Below are 22,766 nucleotides of genomic sequence, written 5' to 3'. Positions count from 1 at the left end.
CCAAACAAACTACTCTGGACTCAGGTTGGTCATGAGTGAAATCTTCCTTCTGCCCCACCCCCTAATCCAATCTGGGGCCCATGGAGAAGAAGTGTCCGAGCATGCACTGCTTCCTGCCCTCACTGGTCTGGATTTTGGTAAGAAATGTGGGGAAGAGTCAGAGACACTAGACCATGGTGTTGTTCTAAGACAACCTATGATCTAAGCTCCTTTACCAATCATACCTTTAACCACTTCAAAAACTAAGATTCACAGAACTAAATGGAGTTTCAAACAAGAAAGCATTTGAGCAGGAGCAGAAAGGGTGATTTTTCAGGAATAGTGTTACAAATCTTTGCATATTTCCTTAAATGGAAGTTTTTAGCAATGTCATCTTGTTAATTGCTAAAATTAATGTCAACTGTAAATTTCCACATAAACCAGGGGACCTGAAGTATGACTGCTTCACAGGTAGGTGAATGCTAATTTGGAGAAGACAATGACACCTTCATGGTGCAGTGAACAAGAGGGCTGGACTTGGGGCCAGGAACTGGGTTCACATCCTACCCTGAATGGTCCCTAGTTCTGTGACTATGGGCATATCACTTAACTTCAGTTTTCTCATCTTGCAGATGGTGGAAAATAATGCCTGTAGTATTTTACCTCATGAGGAAGTGCCCCTTCCCTCCATGAGCCAAGCTCTTAACCTTTAGTATTAAGGGTTGAGGTACCAGAATTCAAATGGAGACTCAGACACTTCTTAGCTGGGGTGACCCTGGGCAAGTCACTTAACCTTTGGTTGCTTCAGTTTTCCCTTCTGTAAGTAGTATGGATAAAGCACCTACCTCCCACAGTTGTTATGAGGACCAGATGAGAAGATATTTGTAAAATACTATGTCAGCTTTAAAGTGCTATATAAATACTAGCTATCATCATCATCATCATCATCATCATCATCATTTATTATTAGTAGTATTGGTATTAGTATTTTATTGCCTAACTAGCTTTTGGGGCTTTCAGGTCACATTGTTGGCTCAAATTGAGATTTCAGTTCACTAACATGTGAATTGCAGCCTAGGTAGATAAGATGCTTCCTATCCTGTCCTTTGGAAGTTTGTTTTTTGAACCAGAGGTAGAACTTTACATTAATCTCTATTAAATTTCATGATGCGTCCCTCCCAAAGAACGAGTACACATGGACCGGATTTCTCCTTGGTGGAGGGGAGACAGGGAGGACTCACCTGTGTCCCGGTCCGTAGCCCGGACAACAACAACAGATGTCCCAATGCCTGCGGTCTCCCGTAGCCCCAGGCGACTGTATTGCTGCTGGGTGAATACTGGGACCTCATCATTGACGTCTTCAACGTATACAATGACCTGGAGTAGAACAGGGGACCAGAAGGGAGGACTGTGAGGGAATAGTTGCTGACTGGAGTCTGGGTCTTAGTCATGTGGCTTTAGGAAAGTAACAACTTCTCTGGGACTCAATCAGCTCATAGATCAATCCATGAATCAAAAGCATTTATTAAGCATCAGCTGAATGCTGGGCACTATTTCAGAAGCTGAGAAGACAAGACAAAACTGAAACAGTCCCTGTCCACAAGGAACTTACATTAAGGCACACACATCCCTACTATATATACAGACATATACATATACACACATACATAGAGATAATTGTGAGGAGAAGGTACTAGCAGTTGGAGGAGAGAGGAAATTCATATGTAAAATGAAGAAAAATGGATTAAGATCCTAGATCTGAGACCAATCTCATTCACAAGCTTCTTTTAAATATTTTTTTTTGGACTAAACTTAATTGGTATAGGGAACTCCCAGAGAGGGGATTCCATCTACAAATGCAGATCAACGACTGCCCCACAGCTTACAGTCTTAGAGAGTGGCCTAGAGCCCCGAGAAATTCAATGATTTGGCCAGGGTCGCCCAGCCAGTATGAGTCAGAGGTGGGGTTCGAACCTAGGACTTCTTAACTTCTCAACACTGATTTTCTAGCCGTATCTCACCCTGCTTCTCTCAAAGAGATCTGTATCTATCATGTATAGATGATATGAGCTGATTTCATAGGAAAACATTTGGAAAAGCTAACCAGCACCATAATCCTCAGTATCATTGGTCGTTTTTAAAAATTCCTGTCCCCCATAGAGCTAGCACAGAGCAGATTCACACCCTGGGAGAGAAAGGTCCTTGTTCAGCACCCTCTGTACAGTCCCACAATCCTATATTTGCCACAAGGATGTGGGAGCAGGTGAGGATGATTTTGGCAGCAGGCTCATGCATGGAGAAGCTAATGTGGCCCAGGTCAGGCAGGGCAGAGCCAGGCTTGGGGCCCAAGCCCTTCTCTAATTCTCTGAGTCAGTGACTGGTCTGGATGAACAGATGAACTGAATGCCTCCAGTGGAGCTGTCATCTGGTATCCCAAATGACTTAGCCAGGACACATTCTTGCCTTTGAGGAATGGAGGGGGGTCTTCAGAGATCTCTTGCCCAATAGATATTTGCCTACTTGGCTGGTGTCAGCCCCAACTTACACAAGGCCAATGCTGAAGGGTAGAAATTTTGGGAAAGGTCAGCTCTCAACTGACTGGTAAGAGCTTTTCCAACCTTAAACTCTATGATCCTGTGATCTTTTGAAATCATTTGTATTTTATTTGGAATACTCAATCTGTCTTTGTCTCTCTCTGTGTCTGTGTCTGTGTCTATCTCTCTCTCACATGCATACACACATACACACACACATATATGTACCAGCCATTGGGTCCAGCATATCTCCTGACTTGGCCTGAGATATGAATGGTGGGGGGTAACGCTGAGGAGGAGGAGGTGGTGGACTGCTGTGAATAATCTACAAATACCATAAAATTATCCAATTTAGAGCATGGAGGGACCTGAGAGAAGGCAGGCTGCCAGTACCAGATGCCTGGCATGGGGGCAGAGACAAGCTGAGTATTGTTTCTGAAGCTCTCTTTCTCAGTTTCCCCCGATTCCGGGCCCCTCTGCCCTAAGCAATGAATGCTGTGTCATCAGAACTTTTTTTTTTTTTACCACAAGAACCTAGACCCCATATGCAAATCAGAACAACCAGGCCAGGATGCAGCTGCTTTCCAGGTTGAAACCTGATTTCGTAGCTATAAACAACTTGGCTGGGGAGGCTTTGATGGGGAAGGGGGGTGGGGTCCTACATGGAGGAATTTCGGGAACTCTTAGGGCTAGCGGAAAGTAAACATGCATCATACATCACAACGGCGGCCCCTCCTGTGTCTGCTCTCCAAATGGCCTTGCCAGCTGAGGGTCATGGGAAAAAACAAAAAAGACCTAGAAAATCAGGGGCTCCAATGTTCACAAAAGAAGGGCAAGGCTGCAGGGAGATAGGTCTGGTTGGGTCTCATAGTCCTCTGGTTTTATCTGGGGTGTAAAAGAAGACGTGTAGAGACATTGTGCCAGAGGGCATGTGGTTTCTAACAGATGGGGTGTCACATGCACATAGGAAACACGTAGGTCTCTTATTCAACAGGTAGTTGCAACAGGAACCCAGTGGACCGAATGTTAACTCAATTTTCTTTTTGTCCAGGGAGCTCAAAACAGGCAAGTCTGACCATCATACATATGTGTGCATAGGTTTGTTAGGGAGGTCCAGAGCTAGAAAGAGACCTCAGAGGTCAGCTAGTCCAGATCCCTCACTTTACAGATGTGGAAACTGAGGCTTAAAAAAGTTGAGTGACTTGGTATGGGCATGTACTATACATGTGTTATACGTGTGTTAATAGGCTTACAGTTGTGGGCACCATCTTTGTGTGAGCTACTTAAGAGTCCATTGAAGATAGCTGGTTCCCAGGTCCTGGGCTGCATCTCTAACCCTGGCTGTCTGCTTCAGAAACATGTTATTGGTCACAAGGGGCACTGCTTGAGAAAATGAGGATGGTTTGGTGCAAACCCGTCCCTATTGCTGGGCAAAATAACTCCAAGAAATGTAATTTTAAAAATCGCTTTGCTTGACTATGTGTATTTGCTACAAGAATTTTCTCTTTTTTTTTCATTCTCAATGGGAGGGAAAGAAGATAAATGCTTGTTAATTAAAAAAAAATTAACTTAAAAAAATAACCCTAAGTCCATCACTAACAGTGGATTGGACACAGCATCTTCAGAGATGAAGGACCAGAGCTGGTCTGATGCTGATATGGAGTAGGTAGGTGGTCACAGAGCACCATGAAGCACCACATACTCCCAGATCCTCAGTCAGGGGTCTGAGATTTCTGCTGTCTGTGTCACTCTTTTGGGGAAGAAGCATAGGACATAGAGGCCTGGATTTGGAGTTGAGAGATCTAGGTTCAGAACCTGGCTTTGCCACCTGTGTGACCATAGCAACTCATTTTCACTCTTTTGATCTCAGTTTCCTTATCAGTAAAATAAAGACATTGGCATAGAATAACTAATATTCCTAGCAGCTTTAAACTTATGACTCTAGGATGGATGCATTTTGAGGTATTCCTTGTATATCATGATGATGCATGGATATATATTATGATGTAGGGATGAGAGAGAGGACAGAGAGAGAGACAGAGAAAAAGAGAGAGACACAGAGAGAGACAGACAGAGAGAGAGACAGAGAGAGACAGAGAGATAGACAGAGAAAGAGAGAGAGAGAGACAGAGAGAGAGATAGAGAGAGACAGAGAGAGAGATAGGCAGAGAGAGAAAGATAGAGACAGAGAGAGAGAGACAGAGAGAGAGATAGACAGAGAGAGAGACAGAGAGAGAGAGACAGAGAGAGAGATAGACAGAGAGATAGAGACAGAGAGAGAGAGACAGAGAGAGAGAGAGAGAGAGAAAGAGAGAGTGAGAGAGAGAATGTGACTACCAGTCTCCTGGATCCTGTTCCAAACCACTTCCAAGGTGAGACCAGCCCCGCCCCGCCCCCCCCTCCCCCAAGGACACTTCCCTATGGCTCTGAGAAGGCTTAGGGTGCTACATCTCCTGCAACACCTGGCTGGGTGGGGGAAGGATGAAGTCACCAGCAGGCTTTCTCTTCTAAAACCCACAGTCAGGCCAGGCCTATCTCTTTCCAGGGAGAAGCTGCTACTCAGGGCTGGGGTGTGACAATTAGTTCTCTTAGGGCATCAGCTGGTGTGTAGGCAAAAGGCCATGGGAAGCCGTCTGCCCCAGACACACCCCTGAGTTTCTACCCAGTCTCTGAGCATAGTTTCTGCTCACTATTTCCATCCCTTGCTGTTGACGTGGGCACTGGGCAGGCTTGGGGAGTGCAGTGATGAAGTTGATAAGAAGGGCCAATTCTGCCTGGCTCAGCATAGGCCAAAAGTCCCTCTCGAGTCCCCTCCTCATCTTTTCCCACCTTCCCACTCACTGCCTCTCTGGCTTGACTCACTTCCCGCCTAGCTCAGGGGAAGGGGCTCTAATGTGGCAGGGCTTGGGTGGGTCTGGAAGCCTTTTTTTCTGACTGGAGAACTATCTTTCCTGACCCTTCTGACTTTTCCCTTTCCCCTAAGAATGTAACCTTGGGAGTTTGGCTGGAGAGCCGTGGAAGCTTGGAGGAGACCTTGGGAGATAATCTCACCCATCTCCCTGCCCCCAGAAACCACCCATTCACATGAGAATAGATTGACCTATTTGTTGCCAGTTTTCTTTCCTTTTTTCTCTTCTTTTTTTCATCCTCCTCTTTCTTCCTTTTTTCCTTCCTTTTTCTTCCTTTCTCTTTCATCCTCTTCTTTTCTTTCATCTTCCTCTTTCTTCCTTTTCTTTCTTTCATCCTCTTTCTTTTTATTTTACCCTCCACTTTCTTTTTCTTTCTTTCATCTTTCATCTTTCTCTCTTTCATCCTTCTCTCTTTTTCTTTCATCCTCCTCCTCCCTCCCTCCCTCCCATCCTTCCTTCCTTCCTTCTTCCTTTCTTTCCTTCCTTCCTTCCTTCTTTCCTCCCTTCCTTCCCTTCCTTCTTTTTTCATCTTCCTCTTTCTTCCTTCTTTCCTTCCTTTTTCTTTCTCTCTATTGTCCTCTTCCTTTCTTTCATCTTCCTCTTTCTTCCTTTTCTTTCTTTCATCCTCTTTCTTTTTATTTTACCCTCCACTTTCTTTTTCTTTCTTTCATCTTTCATCTCTCTCTCTTTCATCCTTGTCTCTTTTTCTTTCATCCTCCTCCTCCCTCCCTCCCTCCCTTCCTTCCTTCCTTTCCTTCTTTCCTTCCTTCCTTCTTTCCTTCCTTCCTTCCTTCCTTCCCTCCTTCCTTCTTTCCTCCCTTCCTTCCCTTCCTTCTTTTTTTCATCTTCCTCTTTCTTTCTTCCTTCTTTCCTTCCTTTTTCTTTCTTTCTCTATCATCCTCTTCCTTTCTTTCATCTTCCTCTTTCTTCCTTTTCTTTCTTTCATCCTGTTTCTTTTTATTTTACCCTCCACTTTCTTTTTCTTTCTTTCATCTTTCATCTCTCTCTCTTTCATCCTTCTCTCTTTTTCTTTCATCCTCCTCCTCCCTCCCTCCCTTCCTTCCTTCCTTCCTTCCTTCCTTCCTTCCTTCCTTCCTTCCTTCCTTCCTTCCTTCCTTCCTTCCTTCCTTCCTTCTTTTCATCTCCAAGAGTTGTACAACTGCCCTAGGCTACTCATTCCATAGAATTAAGCAACAAAAGAGAAAGGATTTACAGAAATCCTAATGAGTGCATCCCAAGTCTTACAGAAGGCTCACACCCCCTACTCACTTTCCTTGGAAAGGCATTCTCCACCTAACAACGCCTGACCCAAAGGAAGGGTGTGTGGCCTCCTGTTAGCTTATTCCTCTGAACAAACAACCAGTCTTGTGCCCAGCCTGGGCCAGGCCAGTGGAGGGCTGCATTACAGTGCAGACCTTCAGTTAAGTCTCATGCTCAGGGGACTGTCCTGAAGTCTCTCTCCCATTCAGCTTCACAGGATCATGATTTGGGGCTGATCCAGGGGAAAGGGTGTCAATTTTGTATCTCTTTCAGACTGATGGGAAGAGGAGCCTGGAAGAGCTTAGGCATGGATATACGATACAGCCTGTGAACATTGAGGGTATCTCCCACATCTATTGGCTTTCCTTGATGAATATTTTTATCATTCTCCCACCTCCGTTCCCCTGTGAATAGCTCTGTGCATTCCTTGCACCGTTGGGGAAACTGAGGCAAAGACAGAACAAAGAGATTTATCCAAGGATGAAGATAAGGCTCAATCCCTGGCGGTAAGTAGAGCCCCAGCTTCTACACAGAAACTCTAATAATAATTAATAACAATAGCTACCATTCACATGGTGTTTACTATGTGCCGGTCACTGTGTTAAGTGCTTTACAAGTATTTTTTCATTGGATCCTCACAATAACCCTGGGAGGTAGGTGCTACTTTTATCTCCATTTTACAGATAAGGAAACTGAGGCAAACAGAGGTTAAGTGACTTACCCAGGGAGTGTCTGAGGCCAGATTTGAACTCAGGTCTTCCTGACTCCAGGCCCTGTGCATTATGGTGCCACCTAGCAGCGACGACACCTACAATCACTGGCCCCTCACTTTAACCTCTAGTGGCCGAGTCCATGCTCACTACTCCATTGGCATGGCCCTGGTGTTAATGTCACAGATGTATGAGGCCTCCCTGATCCTTTAGAGAGACAATATAGCGTGGTGGATAGAGAATGAGGAATTCTGCGATTAGGAAGGTGTAGGTTCGAATCTTGCCTCTGACTTATTAGCAATACGATCCTGGGAGAGTCACTTAACCTCTCTCTACCTCGATTTCTTCATCTGCAAAACGGGGATGATAATATTTGTAGCATTTACTTCCCAGGGTTGTTGGGAGATTCCAGTGCGATAGTGTATATACAGCATAATGAAAGCCTTAAAAAGTTTATAGAGAAGTCCATCTCTAAATGATAACTATAATAGGTATTATACTTTATTTTTGAGAGTAGAGAAGAATAAATAGCAATGGATGAATGGTATTTAAATGGCACGTTAAGGCTCTAATGGTATTATTATCCTATTATATTGGAGAAGAGATTGAGGCTCTTCAGCCACTTGTCCAGGGTCCCATAGTCACCAAGAACTTCCCACCTCCAAGTTCAAGGCTGTCCCCACTATGCCATCACGAGGAGGGTGGTCTTACCCTGACCGAGCTCCTCATGGGTCCTAGGTCATAATTATAGGCCTCCACCACCAGCACGTGGGATGAGTTCCGTTCTCTGTCCAAGGGCCGAGGACCTCGCATCAGAAGCCCGCTGCTGACGTGGATCCGGAAGTTGTTTCCCTGGTTACCTGGACAGACGCACAGAGAGGCAACCATAATGGTGGCTGGCATTTACATGACACCTTCAAGTCTAAAGACCTTTATTTTAATTTAATTTTGTGTTTTGCACTCTCTTACTTGATCTTTGCGATCATGTTGTGAGGCAGGCGCTTCTTCTTAGCCTCATTTTACATATGAGGACACTGGGGCTCAGGGAAGTTGAGTGACTTACCCAGGGTCACACAGTCAGTAAGTATTTAAGGTGGGATTCAAACCTAGGCCTTCCTGATTTCATAGCCACAGTTTCTTTTGATACTTTTGAGAAAGGGCTGAGATGGTGGGGGTGGGGTGGGAAGGCCAGAAGGGGAATGAATGAGTCAATGAATTAACAGTTAGGATGCCTCTGGCACATGCTGTTTTGATTCTGTTTGGGGTCAAAGGTTCTGGGGAAGTTCTAGCAGCTGAGTTGTACAGCATAGTGAACAGGCCCTGGACCTCCGATTAGGAGAGCCAGCTCTGACACTGTGGGCTGTGAGGCTTCAGGCAAACCTTTTACCCGCTCTGAGCCTCACTTTCCCCATCTATAAAACGAGAATGACAAGTCAGCAACAAGCTATTAAGGGCCTACCATGTGTCAGGCACTGCACTAAGGGCTAGAGATACAAAGAAAGGCACAAATGGTCCCTGCCCTCAAGGCGCTCCCAGTCTAATGGGGACGACACCATAAACACTGAGGTACAAGAAAAGGTTCTTGTAGGATAAATAGGAGGTAATTAACAGAGGGAAGCATAGGCATTAAGGGGGATCAGGAAACTTCTTATAGAAGGTAGGAAGACAGGAAGCTGAGATGAGGAGGGAGAACATTCCAGGCATGGAGTTGGGAGATGGAGGTCTTGTCTGAGGAACATCAAAGAGCTCAGCCTCCCAGGCTTGTAGGGAGGCACGGTGTAAGGGTAAGTGGATAGCCTGTGTTTGGAGAATTGGCAGCTCTGTCGGACATGACCATCCGAATGACTGGAAGACAGGATGAGAGGGCAGATTTGGGATCATCCTGAATACACTGAGCCCCCGGGGCAGCTGGAGAGTCCCAAGCCTGTGCCGCTGAGGCTCCAGTTAGTCAGAGATGGCTGCCCTCTAAAGGGGACAGTGCCAGGTTCACTATGAACTACTGGGCCCCTGGGGCAGCTGGAGAGTCCCAAACCTGTGCCGCTGAGGCTCCAGTTAGTCAGAGATGGCTGCCCTCTAAAGGGGACAGTGCCAGGTTCACTATGAACTACTGGGCCCCTGAGGCAGCTGGAGAGTCCCAAACCTGTGCCGCTGAGGCTCCAGTTAGTCAGAGATGGCTGCCCTCTAAAGGGGACAGTGCCAGGCTCACTATGAACTATCCTTCCAATATGGCAACCTTCATCATTCAGGCCAGCAGTTCTGCTGAGCCTGTGCTAGGGACTGTAGGAGAGGAACGCTAGGTAAGAGGAACCCTAAGACTAGACAAAGAGAGACGAGCCAGAGGGAACACTTGCTAGTCTAAGCTCACCAGGGCTGGTGTTTGTAACATGGAGGGCCCTAGTCTGACCTGGTTGTATGCTGGGGGAGGGAAAGGAGTAGGAAGCCTAATGCTCACAGAGAAAAGATTCCCTTGGGGTATGATTACACTTGATTGGGCCAGGGGCCAGGGCACAGACTACACTCAATTCTGGGAAATTCTGTCAACTATAGTAAGCAAGAAAGTGAAGTGTGCTCTTTTTAGAGAAGGAGCTTCCTCCAGCTAGTGGTCCAGCTGAAAGGAAGCTCTCTAGAAGGGATGGATGTCAGTAAAACATTCCACTGCCCTGGAAGATGGAGGGATATGAGGCTCATTTGAGTCATGGTCAACATGGACTCTTGAGAAATTGTATTTGGGCTGTAAGGACTTGGGGAAGGAGCAAAATCCCTGCTTTGACTGGGGCTTGGCAAGGCTCTAACTCAGAGGTTCCCAAACTTATTTGCTTTACCACCCCCTTTAAAAAAAAGTGCTCACCACCCCCCTGGAAATCTACTCTCTTTAACCCTTTAATGGTTTTTTTTGAAATTTCTGTCATTTCAAAAAATGTAATATATATATTTTTAAAAAATGATACATCTTAAATTTAATAACTGTAAATTTGTGGGTTTCTTTTTCCTGCTTTAAAATTTAGGTGATGCAATATTGCACCATGGAACCATATCGTAATATACTGTGAACAAGTCATTACACACACATATTCCTGCCGATGCATGCTGGACTTCCCAATAATGCATGGCATGCTCTCCTGCCAACACTTTAGACCTGTCAGTGAACTTGACCACTGATTAGTTAGAACTTGCATTTTGTGTGTTTATTTGGAAAATAATGTAATCACTGCGACTTTAACCCTGTTACACAACAGATGCAACATGAATCAGCAGTCTCTCAAAAATCTCTTCTTTCCTTATGCTTCTACCACCCCCTTATTTTTATTCAATGCCCCACCCCCTCATTGCACCTAAGGCTACTACTGCCCCTCCCCCGTTGTTACAGCACCTCCAGGGGGTGATATCACCCACTTTAGGAACCTATGCTCTAACTCCTCCCCAAACTCCACCGTAGCGGCTAACCAGGGTCTACCTTGCCACAAAGAGGAGAGCCCAAGGATATTATCTACAGGAGATTCAAGCCTCTGACCAGGCAGAGAAATCAAAGAAAGATCCTCAGTTATAGGATTTCTCTCTCAGTCTCAGTCTCTCTCTCTCTCTCTCTCTCTCTCTCTCTCTCTCTCTCTCTCTCTCTCTGTTCCTCCCTCTCTCTCTCTCCCTCCCTCCCCCCCTCTCCCCCCTCCCCCTTTCCCTCTCCCTCTCCTTTTCCCTCTCCTTCTCCCTCACCCTCTCCCTCTCTTTCTCCCTCTGTCTCTCCCTCTCCCTCTCTCTATATCTATCTATCTGTCTGTCTATGTCTATGTCTATGTATCTATCCCTGCTACCAGGTGTCAGGGCAAGGCAGGGACCTTTTGGGAGGGTGACTAATATTCTAAACCAGGGGATGATGATCCCTACCTTTTAGGAATAAAGGTTTATAACACTTACCATGGAGGATGCGGTACCACACGCGCCCATTATCGCCCTCGTCTGCATCTGTGGCCATCAGCTGGAGGAGAGATGATATTAATTCTTTACATTTAGACCATTCTAGAAGAAATTACTCTTATGGCATTCCTTCCCCTCCCCCTCCCACCACCTCCATTGGTCCATTCCCCTATTCAGAACTTGGCCAAAGAGGGAGTCTGGGGATAAATGCATCCAGTTTAGCTCACACCACATAGGGGATCGACCAGGATCCAGAACTCCCACATGCACAGTGGGGGCTCTGGGCTGTCTCTAGGCTAGCTGCTTCTCCATCCTTACTACCAATGTGGGGCATGTATATGGAAGCAGGTAGAATCAGGGTGGGAGAAGAAAGGTGATGGAAAGAGTTTTAGCTTAAAAGAGCACTAAGGGTCTCTCCAAATGTTTTAGGGCCTCATATCAAGGTCCTTATCCCTTTTAGTACCTTAACAAAATTAAATTATTGACTCACTTTCCTGAGGTACAAAAGGAGCATCATTAATCCCTGCCTGTTTATCTCACAGTGGCAGCCTTGGCATTATGGGTGGATTGCTGGGTTTGGAGTCAAAAGAAGCTGGTTTTGATGCTCACCTCTGGTACCTAGCAGTTGTGTGACCCTGGGCTATTCACTTAACCGTTATGTGCCTTGAATAACTAACTCCCTAGGACTTATGTACTGAGTTATGGACTGGGTAGAAGGAGTTTCCATACTGGGAATTCTCCCTGCAGATGAAATCACATTTGCTCCCCACCCCCTCCCACCCAGGGTTGTTGTCATATGTCACTCTTACAAAGTAATACAAGAAAGGGAACTGGAAGGAATTAAGGCATCATCAATCCAACCCTCTCACTTACAGGAGAGGAAACTGAGGCCCAGAGAAATGCCAAAAGTCACAGATAGGATTATTATTGTGACTAATAACATTTATGTAACACTTGAAAGCAGGCTTTCTTAACCACTTTTGTGTCAAGAGCCCCTTTGGCAGTCTGGTGAAACCTGTGGATCCCTTCTCAGAATAATATTTTTTAAATGTGTCAAATAAAACACATAGAATTGCAAAGGAAAGCAGGGGTTGGTGAAAATAAAGATGTATTTTTTTCTTCATCCAAGTTCATGGACCTCCTAAATGGATTCCTCTCTAGGGCAATTATCTCTGTTTCAAAGTTTGTATTTTATGTATTATCTCATTTGAGCCTCACAACAACCCTGGGAGATAAGTATAGGTATAGGGAAGAGATATCTGGGACTCACAGGGGCAGAGTGGCTCGCTCTTCGATAGTAAGTGCCAGGCAGATTTGGAATCCAGGTCTTTTGATTCCCTGTCTAGTGTTCTTTTAACTCTCATGCTTCTTCCTTAGAAGAGAAAGAGCTAAAATCTTACTACTAATTACTACTAATTGCTCAAATTTACCTGGTCTTAAAAAATCAGCCTGGTCTTAACAAATAATGGGCATTAGCTAAGTGCGTTAATCAATATGGAGATTGATGAACCACACATTCTTCAAGGCATCTGGTTATTGAGTGTGGGATAATTCCAATCCCACCCGAGGTCATTGCTAGCTTTGCTTCATCCAGCAGATTTTGGACTCATTCCCCATAGATTGCTCCTGTCCCCTCGGAACCTCCCAGGGCTCTCCTGGTTACCAGCAGCCTCATTGCAAACAATGGCTCTTGATGCTAGAAAAGTCACAGAATTATCCTCTGTGGGCATCTGTTCCAGCCCATAGCTGCGCAGAAATCCTTTCTCAACAACATTCCCGATAAATGGTCATCTAATCTCCATTTAAGACCTCCAGAGATGGGGAACCTACTCTTTCTCAAGGCAGCCTTTTTGACTTTTAGCCAGATCTAACCATTAGGAGGATTTTCCTGACATCACACCTAAATCTGCCTCTCTCTCTGCACCTTTTTCCTCTGTCCCTGGTTCTGCCCTCTGGCACTAAGAAAAGCAAGCTCCATCCTGCCTCCAAAAATGTCCTTGATGATAGCCATCTTGTCCTGTCTCTTCTCTAGGCTAAACATACTCATTTCTTCCAGCTGATATGGCCTCCAAGCCCCTTGCCATCTCAGTTGCCCTCCTGTGGACACATTCCAGTTTGTTGATGTCTTTCTCAAAATGTGGTGTCCAGTCCTGATAACAATATCTTACATTTATATCCTGTTTTTTGGTATACAAGACACTTAAAGATATTATCTCTTTTGTTCCTTACAACAACCTTGTGAAGTAGGGACTATACGCGTTATTTCTCCCATTTTACAGACGAGGAAACTGAGGCTCAGAATGGCAAAAAGTCACACAGCTAGTAAATGAGAACCCAGGTCCTCTGCCTCAGAGTTATAACAAAGGTAGGTAACAGGGGCTTTGCACCAACGTGGAAAATTGTCCTAAAGCACAGTGCTGGACATTTGAAGGATAGCTGACAAAAATGGTGCTCTAAGAAAGAGACTGGGACATAAGATGGTACACCAGGGGTGGAGCTGTGGTCAAGCTGGAATGATGGTGAGATAGAGAAGAGAAGAGAGGCTGCCAACAGCTGGGGCTTGGACTGGTGGAACCCAAGTTCTATCATGGTCTAGAGGAGGGGACAGAAGCCCAGGACACACAGCAGATGTGTCTCTTCTTCCCTGGCCCAGTGAGCTGGTCCTATACCCTGCCAATAGCATGGGTTGCCTTGCAGAAGAGAAGGGGATCCTTTAGGAAGGGTGACAAGGCAGGAAAAAGGAGATTGTATTCTTGCAGCAAGGCAATCTGACAGAAACACAGAAGGCAGTGTGGGACAGGGGAGTCAAACCACCCCTTACTGCCCACTTCCCCTCAGATCCTGATGAAGACAGCCCAGGACTCTGAGCCCAAGGGTTCTGGGACTTGCTATGACCCTTAGACCATCAGCCATACTTGAGGGGAACGATCCTTGTAGAGAAGGGGATCCCCTTCCTTGCCACCACCACCACCAACTCCAAACCAAAAGAGAATGAAGGATGGACAACAACAATAGAGAAGAGATACGGAGACTAAATAGGGCAGCTAGGTGGTGCAGTGGAGAACTTGGCCCAGCTGTCAGGAGGATGCAAGTTCAAATCAGACTTCAGACACTAGTTGTGTGACCCTGGGCAAGTCACTTAACCCTGTTTACGGGAGAAGGAAATGGCAAACCACTCCAGTATCTTTGCCAAGAAAACTAAATAACATGGAAGATATACCCATAGAAATTAAATATGGAGTGATTAGGAAGTAGCCTCCCTTTCAAATCTCAGTGGATTTGATTTTGTCTACCATTAGAATATGCATTCCCTGGGAGTAGGTCTGTTTACTTACTATCTTTGTATATCTAGTGCTTGTCACACAGAGATAGGGAGTAGACCTGTGATTTCATTGACATGGAGAACTCTCAGGTAAGCAAATTCCCCCCCTCTCCCCTGCCCCCCCCCCCCCAAAGTAGGTCAGTACCTTCTCTGCAATTTTTAGTCTTAGGGAGTGGCCTAGAGACTTTAAGTGATTTGACTGGGCTCACGCAGCCAGATGTATCAGATCTTCCTGGTTTCAAAGGTGGCTCTCCATCTCTATTATGTTGAATGAACCTTTCTCTGTTACTGTGAACAAGTCACTTTCCTTCTCAGGGACTCAGTTTCCTGCTCTGTAAGATTAAGTACTTGGATTGATTTGATGAACTCTACCTTCTAACAGGATACTTCAGGGAAGGGTAGGAGCCAGGGTTTGGTTTCAAATCCTCTTTCATCCCAAAAGCACATATCTATTTTCTGTGACAGTAACTAATATGAAGATACAACTGAGCTTAGAACCCATTGTTAAAGTAGGAGTCAGTATAAAAAAACTGGGCTGGATTGGATTCAGAAGACCTGAGTTTGAATTTCAGGTCTGCCCTCACCTCTGGGCCTCTGTTTCCCTATCTGTCCAATGAGGCAATTGAGCCAAATGATGCCTTTAGGGTTTAAATCTAGAAGTATGGGTTTAATGGGAGACCATGTCTGTGTTTTAAGAACTGATCTAGCTAAAATCTGAGGTTCATTACTTCAAAGTCTGGTTAAAGGGGAATGATGACTTTTCTTCCTCCATCACAATAATTCACAAAATTAAGTGAGGTGTAGCAGGCTATTGATTGTCATTGGTGGAGAGGGTGCCCACACCAAAAGAAATAACCCATCCTGGAAGTAATCTGACAGCAGGGTCCATGATCTGACATGGTGGCTGCCCTAGGATAGTAAGGGAAAATGTTAGAGACCCAGGGAATGCTGGAGGAAGAGTCTGGGGCAGGGTTGGGGTCTACTCTGCTCTTTTCAGATAGGCTCTTGGGGTACATAGGTTTCCTTTGTTCACTGTTCCCCCAAGGGGCCCTCCTAGTTTCTACAAGAGCTGGAGGTGTTCTAGCTCCCTGACCAACTGTACTCCCTTCCCCTCCCCTCCTCTCCCCTCTCAGCCTCCCCAGGAAGTCTTGAATACTCAACAGGAAGGGTTGGGGGATGAGAAGGAGGAAGTGGGAAGTTCCATCAGCTGAAGGCCTTGAGCAAATCAACAGAAGGAATGGGACAATTCCTCTGCCCTGGGAGGAAATGTAGTCCAGTGGTTCCACCTGGTGCCTCTGCCATACACTGCAGGGCTTTACCGGAGACTTCCCGTTTAATACCAGACTTTGTCTTCCTCATTCCTGGCTTGAGAATGGGTGCAAATCCTGCTTGCCTTTCTGGTAATGCAGCTTGCTGAGTCTGAAGACTATAGGCTGGGAAAATTCCCACAGTGCTTGATAACTAGCCAGAGTTTCCAGGGCATCTGTTATTTCTCCCATCTAAAACTTGACCCAGGGAAAAGTGAAGACCTCCTCATGCTTAGGGGCAACCTCATTCAGCCTACCACTGCCTCACCCAGCACAGCCAACTTGGGGGTGCCAATCCCTGCACCTTAAGTCAAAGCATCAGAGCTTGAAGGGACCTAGGAGGTTAATGAATCCAACTTATTTTACAAATGGGGAAACCAAGGTCCACAGAAGTACAGTTATCATCTCTTAAAATTCTAAACTAAAGAGTAGATGCCTTCTCCCACACACAGCTTTTCCTGATTCCATTATTAGCTCTGTCTGTCTCTCCCCTTCTCCTTCTCTTACATTAGATGCATTGGTGTATATATTGTACTTACCTGCCCCCCTTCCCCAGTTGAATTTAAGCTCTTGCAGTTAAGTGTTTTTTAAAGTATTTAAAATTTAAGTTTTTTTTGTCTTTGTAGACTTGGGGGTCCTAGCACATAGTAGGCACTTAATATTTATTGAATTGAATCCCCAAAATCACAGAAGCAGTAAGCAGCAGAACTCAGATTCAGATCCTCTAAATCAGTTATAACACACAGCCTGATCACAGCAGAGAGTGGGGACTAAAAAGGCTGGGGGTGATGTGGGAGATGTATGTAGAATGATGGAGGTCAGAACTACGGATTTCCAGGGTGGGGGGGGGGCAAGCCTGAATTACAGACACCTGTTCTCCCCATCCAGTGTCTTCCCCTCACCCCACACCTGAGGCTGCTTACATCCTTGGGCAACTGCATCCGCAGAAACTTCCCATTCATAATGAAGCTGCATCAGAGGTAGGGCTTGTGGACTCTGGGATGGGAAGAAGGAGGAGGTGGAAGGAGTGAGAATCAGAGCTCTAAGTACTACAGCAGGCAGAGTAAAGGCTTTCCCCGGGTTCTGGAGTTTCTAGGAGCCATGTTTCACATTATTTAATATTTGAGTAAAACAAGTCAGCCGTGGGGCACGACGGAAAGAGGGTACGACTTGAAATAGGAAGATCTGAGTTCAAATCCTTCCTCAGGCATTAGCTAGGTGAGTGTGCGCAAGACAATCAACCTCTCTCAGCCTTAGCTTTTGCATCTGTAAAACAGGGATAATAATGGTGCCTGCTTCACAAGGTGGTTGTGAAGATCAAATAATTTATGTAAAATGCTTTGCCAACTTGAAAGCAGCAGATAAATGTTAGCTGTTATTATGCTTTCCCTTCCTGGTTGGGTAGGCTCCGTCCTCAGCTAAAACTGATGAATCTCTGTCATCCTCATTCGTGAGCCAGCCAGCTGTTGCTAGGGGCAGCTGCTACCCTCTGGCTTCTGTGGGAAAGGAGGCTGAAGAGTCAGGGAGGAGGGATGGGGTGTGAGAGTGTCTGAGTGTGTGCTTCGAGGAGTGAGTGGGGGAGAGGGCATGGGGGAGGGGAGGGATGGCTGCTGCCTGGAGGGTCTCAGGGACAGGCCACCCAAATCGTAAGGACATCAACTTCAATCGCCATCAAACACCATCTCCTCCGCCTGTCGGTTGCCTTGGACTGCCCATTCTGCATAACTCTTTCCACCGGGAGGCTGGCGAGGGGGTGGGAAGGAAAGAAATACAGGGAAAGGTTTATGCCCAAAGAAGAGTTGGGGGGGGCAGGGAAGAGAGAAGAGACAGGCTGTGGGATGCTGGGAGGCCAAAGAAGCAGCCGGTAACCCGGGGAATGGGGCCCACTTCCAGTCTCCCCCTCTCTCCCTCCCTCCCTCTGCCTTCCCATGGTTCCCACTCCCTCAGTAACCTGGAGGCTGGCAGGCACTGAATAGTCAGACCGTACCATTCAAACTTTCACCAGGGGAAGGTGAGAGCATTGGGAGGGCTTGAAGGGCTGAGAAAAGAGCTAATTCTTACTCCACTCTGTCCTTCTCCCCTCCATATTCCCGCTCTCAGCCCCAACTCTGCTACTGCCACTGCCTCCTCCCAAGAGAATGAGGGAAATCATGACAATCCCCTAGGCTGGGGGCCCTGATTGCTCCCAGGCTGGGCTGGGGAACTTCTTCCCACATCTCAGTTGCCATCTCTACCCCTTGCCCATCCCCTCTCCTTCTTCCCTTCCCCCAAAGTCAGGACCAACAGCCCTGGGAAAGAAGAGGGGGGTGGGGGCTAGGGGGAGGCCCACTTTAACTCACTCCTTAGGATTGTCCTTAGAGGGACAAAAGCAAATTAAAAGCTCAAGCCAGAGCAGGACGGGAGCAGCTAGAACTCCAGAGACCCAAGAAGTCCCCAGGGAGCAGAGACTGGCCACCCATCTCCAGGGACCACTGAGGAGCCTCTTTGCTTTTAGAGTGACCAGTACGGGGCTGCATCGTCTCAAGAAGTCTTTTGGCTGAGTGCACTGAGAAGAGGTCAGTTCCCTGTACCCCCTTCTCCCCAGAAAGAGCTACAAGAGGTTTGGGGGACAAGAATGGATGATTGGATTGATTGATTCCTGGATGGCTTGATTTCTAGGCTTCCCTGATGGGGGGAAGGCAATGAGGCAGAGGGGAAGAAGAGGCTTCCCGTGAAAGTCAGAGAAGCAGGGTGGTGCCCCCAGATCTGGGGCATCCCGAGTCAGGTGGCCCTTTTTCTAACACAAACTTCCAGTCTTTGCTTCATCTCCTCAGAGTGTATTTGGTTAAATAGCATCTCCGGAAGAAAGGAGTTTCCAGCAGATTCACTTGGGGAAGTCACCAAGGAAGGAAGTTAGTCTAGACAATCAGTCTGTCTAATGGGTCTTCATAGGGATGGCCAGAGTGAGGATGTAGCCTCTGATGGTGATACCTACCAAGTGACTTCCTCAGCCCCCAGACCTGTCCCCCCCCCATAGCAGCTTCCCTCTCTCTCAATGTTCTGTCTCCAGGACACTGGTAGTAGACATCTGTGGTCATTGTCATTTGAGGGACATTAGAAGGGAATAAATGGAGGGGGGCCTGCAGCTCAGCCAGTATAGCATCTCTAGGAGAAGTGGCTTTGTATTTTTCAGCAATGTGGTGTAGGGGATGGGACAGGTCAAAGGACTTGGAGTCAGTGGATCTGAATTAGCTCTCTCTCTCTTGCTGTGTGAGCTAAGAAAGTCATTTGACTTCTCTGAGCCTCAGTTTCTGCATCTGTAAAGTGGGAGCAAAAATTCTTGTACTATTGAGCTCACAGGGTCATTGTGAGGAAAATACCTTATAAACCTTCAGATATGTAAACGTGAGTAATTATTCATACCTTTCACTAATTACAAGTAATTCTTACTTTATTAAACCCAGTATGTGGATCATAGATAACCAGAGAGAACCTTAAAGGTCATCTATTCCAATCCCCTCATTTTCCAGGCAAGGAAGATGAGGACAAGAGGAGTGACTCATCTAGGGGTCACATAGATAAGAAGGAGTAGAGACAGCATTCAAACCCAGATCCAGTGACTTCAATTTACTTTTTATTGTACACTGCCTCTACTAATTAGAAATAGGAGTAATTAATTGAAGTGGATTGGGGTCTCCACCAAGAATCTTATTTGGAGACACAATCTTGGGGAAGGCAGGTTGGAGGGCAGCATCACCATGTGTTTTCTTAAAGGTAATATGATAATATTACTCCAAACATTTTAGACTTCTCCCTAATTCAGACAGGATTTCTTCTGAGTCAGTCCAAATTAGGGAAGCTTGCAGACACTATGCTTGGGAAAAGACCCCCACCAACCCCCACCCACCCCTGTCTTCTCTGTCCTCTCTATAGGAGGTAAATGAAGGAAAACCTACTTTTTCTCAGGTTCCAGGGCCAACTACAGAGACCACCTGGACCCCTTTACCCTCCTAGAAATGAGCAAAAAGCAAGGATTTGAATTGAGACTAGACTGGTCTCTGGGCTTGCTGCCTGAGAGGTGGAGGCCCCTGAATTACTAGACAGACATCAGAATTTCCACAGGGCCTGAGTTGAGAGAGCTGGGCCACTGCCTGGAAATGATCAGAAGGAAGAGGGTCAGGATGCTTGCTGCCAGCCTGCCTGTGGACAAGCCATAGGCAGGACTGAGAAGGGAGAAGCAGTGACCCAGAGCTTGCTTCTGATATGATTGGTGAGTGCTGCAGCTGGATGGGGGCAGTGGCAGGGAGAGAGGAGATGGATAGGGGAGCTGGGCTGCTATTTTAATTATTAGGATGAATTAGCACGACGATGATCATTTCTCCACGGTTTATATACTCTATGGACCACAGCGATTACAAAAAACAACCCCTCCCCCCAAAAAAAATCCAGCCCAAACTGATCCAAGTCTGGCACTACCCTGGGCTGTCCCCTGAAGAAGCAGGTGAAAATGAAGACCACTTAATACTTGCTGATTTAATATTTTCTCAAGATAAATACCACTGAGGAGGTGAATCTGTTGTCCTTAAAATATGACATCATCCAAAACCAAGATGAAATTAATTTTGGGATGCTCCTGCTTCCCTCCATGAACAAGGACAGCCAAGAGGTGTCTGTTATTTCTCGTTCCTCTTTACAGATTATAGTATTCAATCTTACTGTCCCTTCTGGGGATGGCTGGAAGCTACCACCCTGACCTTCTGTTATCTGTAGATTTTGTCCATGATTTTGTTTTGTCTTTATCGTGGTACAGAGGGTAGAGAGCCAACCTTTGTGTCAGGAAGACCTATCTCTGCCAAGACTGGTTAAGAGATCCTCAAAAAGTCACCTGACTTCTGACTCCCCCAGGGTTGGCATTGGAAGGAGTTTCCTCACCAGGAGGTCCTCATACCAATGAAAGTATGGGCCGAAATGAAGAAATGAGAACCTCAAATGTATCCCCCAAACCTTGTTATATAAGGAAGAAAGGAAGGAAGAGAGGAAAGAAAGGAGGAAAGAGAGAAGGGAGGGAAGGGAGAGAGGGAGGAAAAGCAGGAGGGAAGAGGAAAGGAAGAAATGAAGGAAGAAGGAAGGGATGGAGAAAGGAAGGACAGAAAGAAGGAAGAGAGAGAAGAGAAAGAGGAGGGAGGAAGGACAGAAAGAAGGAAGAAAGGAAGGATAAGAGGGAGGAACAGTGGTATAGAGAGAGGGAAGGAGGGAGAAATGGAGGGAGCAAGGAAGGGAGAGAAGGAAGAAGAGAGGAAGGAGGGCAGGGAGGGAGGAAGAGAAGGAGGGTAGAAGAAAGGGAAGGAGGGAAGGAAGAAGGAAGGAGAGATGATTCTTTTTATTTTGTAGAGGAGAAAGCTGAGATTTCTAGAGGTATAATGACGTTTCAGATAGCACAATGTTGCTAGCTGGGCCAAGGACCAGATTCCAGGACTTCTAGCGCAGGATTTTTTTTTTCTGGGCCACAAGAACTGTTTAAAAAGCGCAGATTCTGTAAAGGATTCTGTCCTGTACACCCCAGGTCCAGCTCTCTTTCTTGGAGCTTTAGAGAGAGGGGGCAGAAGGGTGGATAATGTTGGACCTGAAACTTTAGGGCTGTGTGACCCTTGGTGAGTCACTTAACCTCCATAATCTAATTTTCTCATTTGTAAATTCAATAGAGATGATGCCTAGAGTACCTATCCCGTAGGATTGTTGGGTCAAGCTTGGTTTCTGAGCCCTTCTATTATGTGTCGATTACAGGAGAGATGAGCGCTGAGGAGCCTGACCACAAGAACTCCCCAACCCTCAGCCCGGTTTTCTTGACCAACACCACCGCTACCAACCTTACTGCATCCAGCCCTTTGCCCCCAGGGGAGATTCCGCAGCCCCTGTCCATCATCATTGCTCTGGCCTGCATCTTCCTTCTGCTTGCGACTTTCCTGCTTTTTGTCACCCTCTGCAAGCCGGCAGCCATGGACCCCACCCGCCACAGCCCTCATGAATGCATGCCCTACCACCCAGAGACGTCCAGTGAGCCCCAGCTCCGTTTCTGGAAGCGTCTTGGCTCCCTGCGCCAGTCTATTCACAGCTTCCGCCGCGGCCGGCCCGGATCTCAGCACCCTGGGCCGGCCATCCACCAGCCTCTACCTGATCGGGATTGGGGCCTAATGGAATCAACCAAGATGTGATGTGGTAGAGTGAGGGGCTGGAGGTCCGCTTGTCCCTGTCCCAGATCCAGGTTCCCCCAGGCTGATGGGTGTCAAGTGTGGGTGGGGCAACCTCCCCAAAAGCTGGTCTACTGGGCAGCCCATCTCCACTGTGACTTCACCTAGCCCCAACTGCACCCTTCTATCCTTAGAAAAAATACAAGAAAAGCTGAAGGTCCTTAAACTCTATTGTCCCACTCCAGACATAGATCTTGGACATGGTCATTTGCTTCCCACTGGAAGGTCTATTCAGGAATAAACTGGAGAATTGTAACCAGGTTAGCAGGAGGTACCCACCAACCCAAGCAAGGATTTCCCTTGGAAATCCCTTTGGTGAAGGGGCAACATTTTCTGAAAAGCAGATTCCAGGCTTCCAGACTTCCCTTTGAAAAATCATCTTCTGGGCATTGAAGACACAACATTCTACCTATGCTTCCAGGCTACCTCCTTCCTAGATGTAGGAGAAAGTTCTGAAACAGTCCAAAGTCATTGTTCAGCTCAGAGGTTTCTTTCTAACCAAGGTCAAAACTGTCTGAGTCCCAAAGCTAAGGATTCCTGGGGCAAGCTCTTTTCCATAAAGGACTCCAATTTAATTCTCAAGACTGGTCTGGCCAGGGGATAAGGATG

At 46.5% G+C, this 22,766-nt stretch overlaps 2 protein-coding genes across 3 annotated transcripts in view; one reads left to right on the top strand and one right to left on the bottom strand.

Moving 5' to 3' along the window:
• The window catches only part of CDH23 (cadherin related 23), a 552,108-nt gene that overhangs the window by 117,952 nt on the left and 411,390 nt on the right, over nucleotides 1-22,766 (bottom strand). For both annotated transcript variants that reach the window (XM_036735220.1, XM_036735219.1), the window contains exons 27-29: nucleotides 11,302-11,362; nucleotides 8,104-8,252; nucleotides 1,221-1,356 (exon numbers count right to left, since the gene is read on the bottom strand). In XM_036735220.1, coding sequence (XP_036591115.1) covers nucleotides 1,221-1,356; nucleotides 8,104-8,252; nucleotides 11,302-11,362 — 346 coding nt within the window. The remainder of the gene's footprint in view (nucleotides 1-1,220; nucleotides 1,357-8,103; nucleotides 8,253-11,301; nucleotides 11,363-22,766) is intronic.
• C8H10orf105 (chromosome 8 C10orf105 homolog) lies at nucleotides 18,451-22,466 on the top strand. The gene is made up of 2 exons (XM_036735223.1): nucleotides 18,451-18,485; nucleotides 21,694-22,466. Exon 2 carries the CDS (start codon nucleotides 21,699-21,701, stop codon nucleotides 22,119-22,121), a length of 423 nt encoding a protein of 140 aa, XP_036591118.1. The 5' UTR covers nucleotides 18,451-18,485; nucleotides 21,694-21,698; the 3' UTR covers nucleotides 22,122-22,466.

This window comes from Trichosurus vulpecula, chromosome 8, assembly GCF_011100635.1.
Source record: "Trichosurus vulpecula isolate mTriVul1 chromosome 8, mTriVul1.pri, whole genome shotgun sequence".
NCBI lineage: Eukaryota > Metazoa > Chordata > Mammalia > Diprotodontia > Phalangeridae > Trichosurus > Trichosurus vulpecula.
Note: the sequence above shows the minus strand (reverse complement) of the source record. Positions and strands in the feature narration are given on the sequence as shown.

Bases quoted from the DNA above. Each gene is read 5' to 3' on its own strand.
- C8H10orf105 (XM_036735223.1), top strand. From the start codon at position 21,699: ATGAGCGCTGAGGAGCCTGACCACAAGAACTCCCCAACCCTCAGCCCG.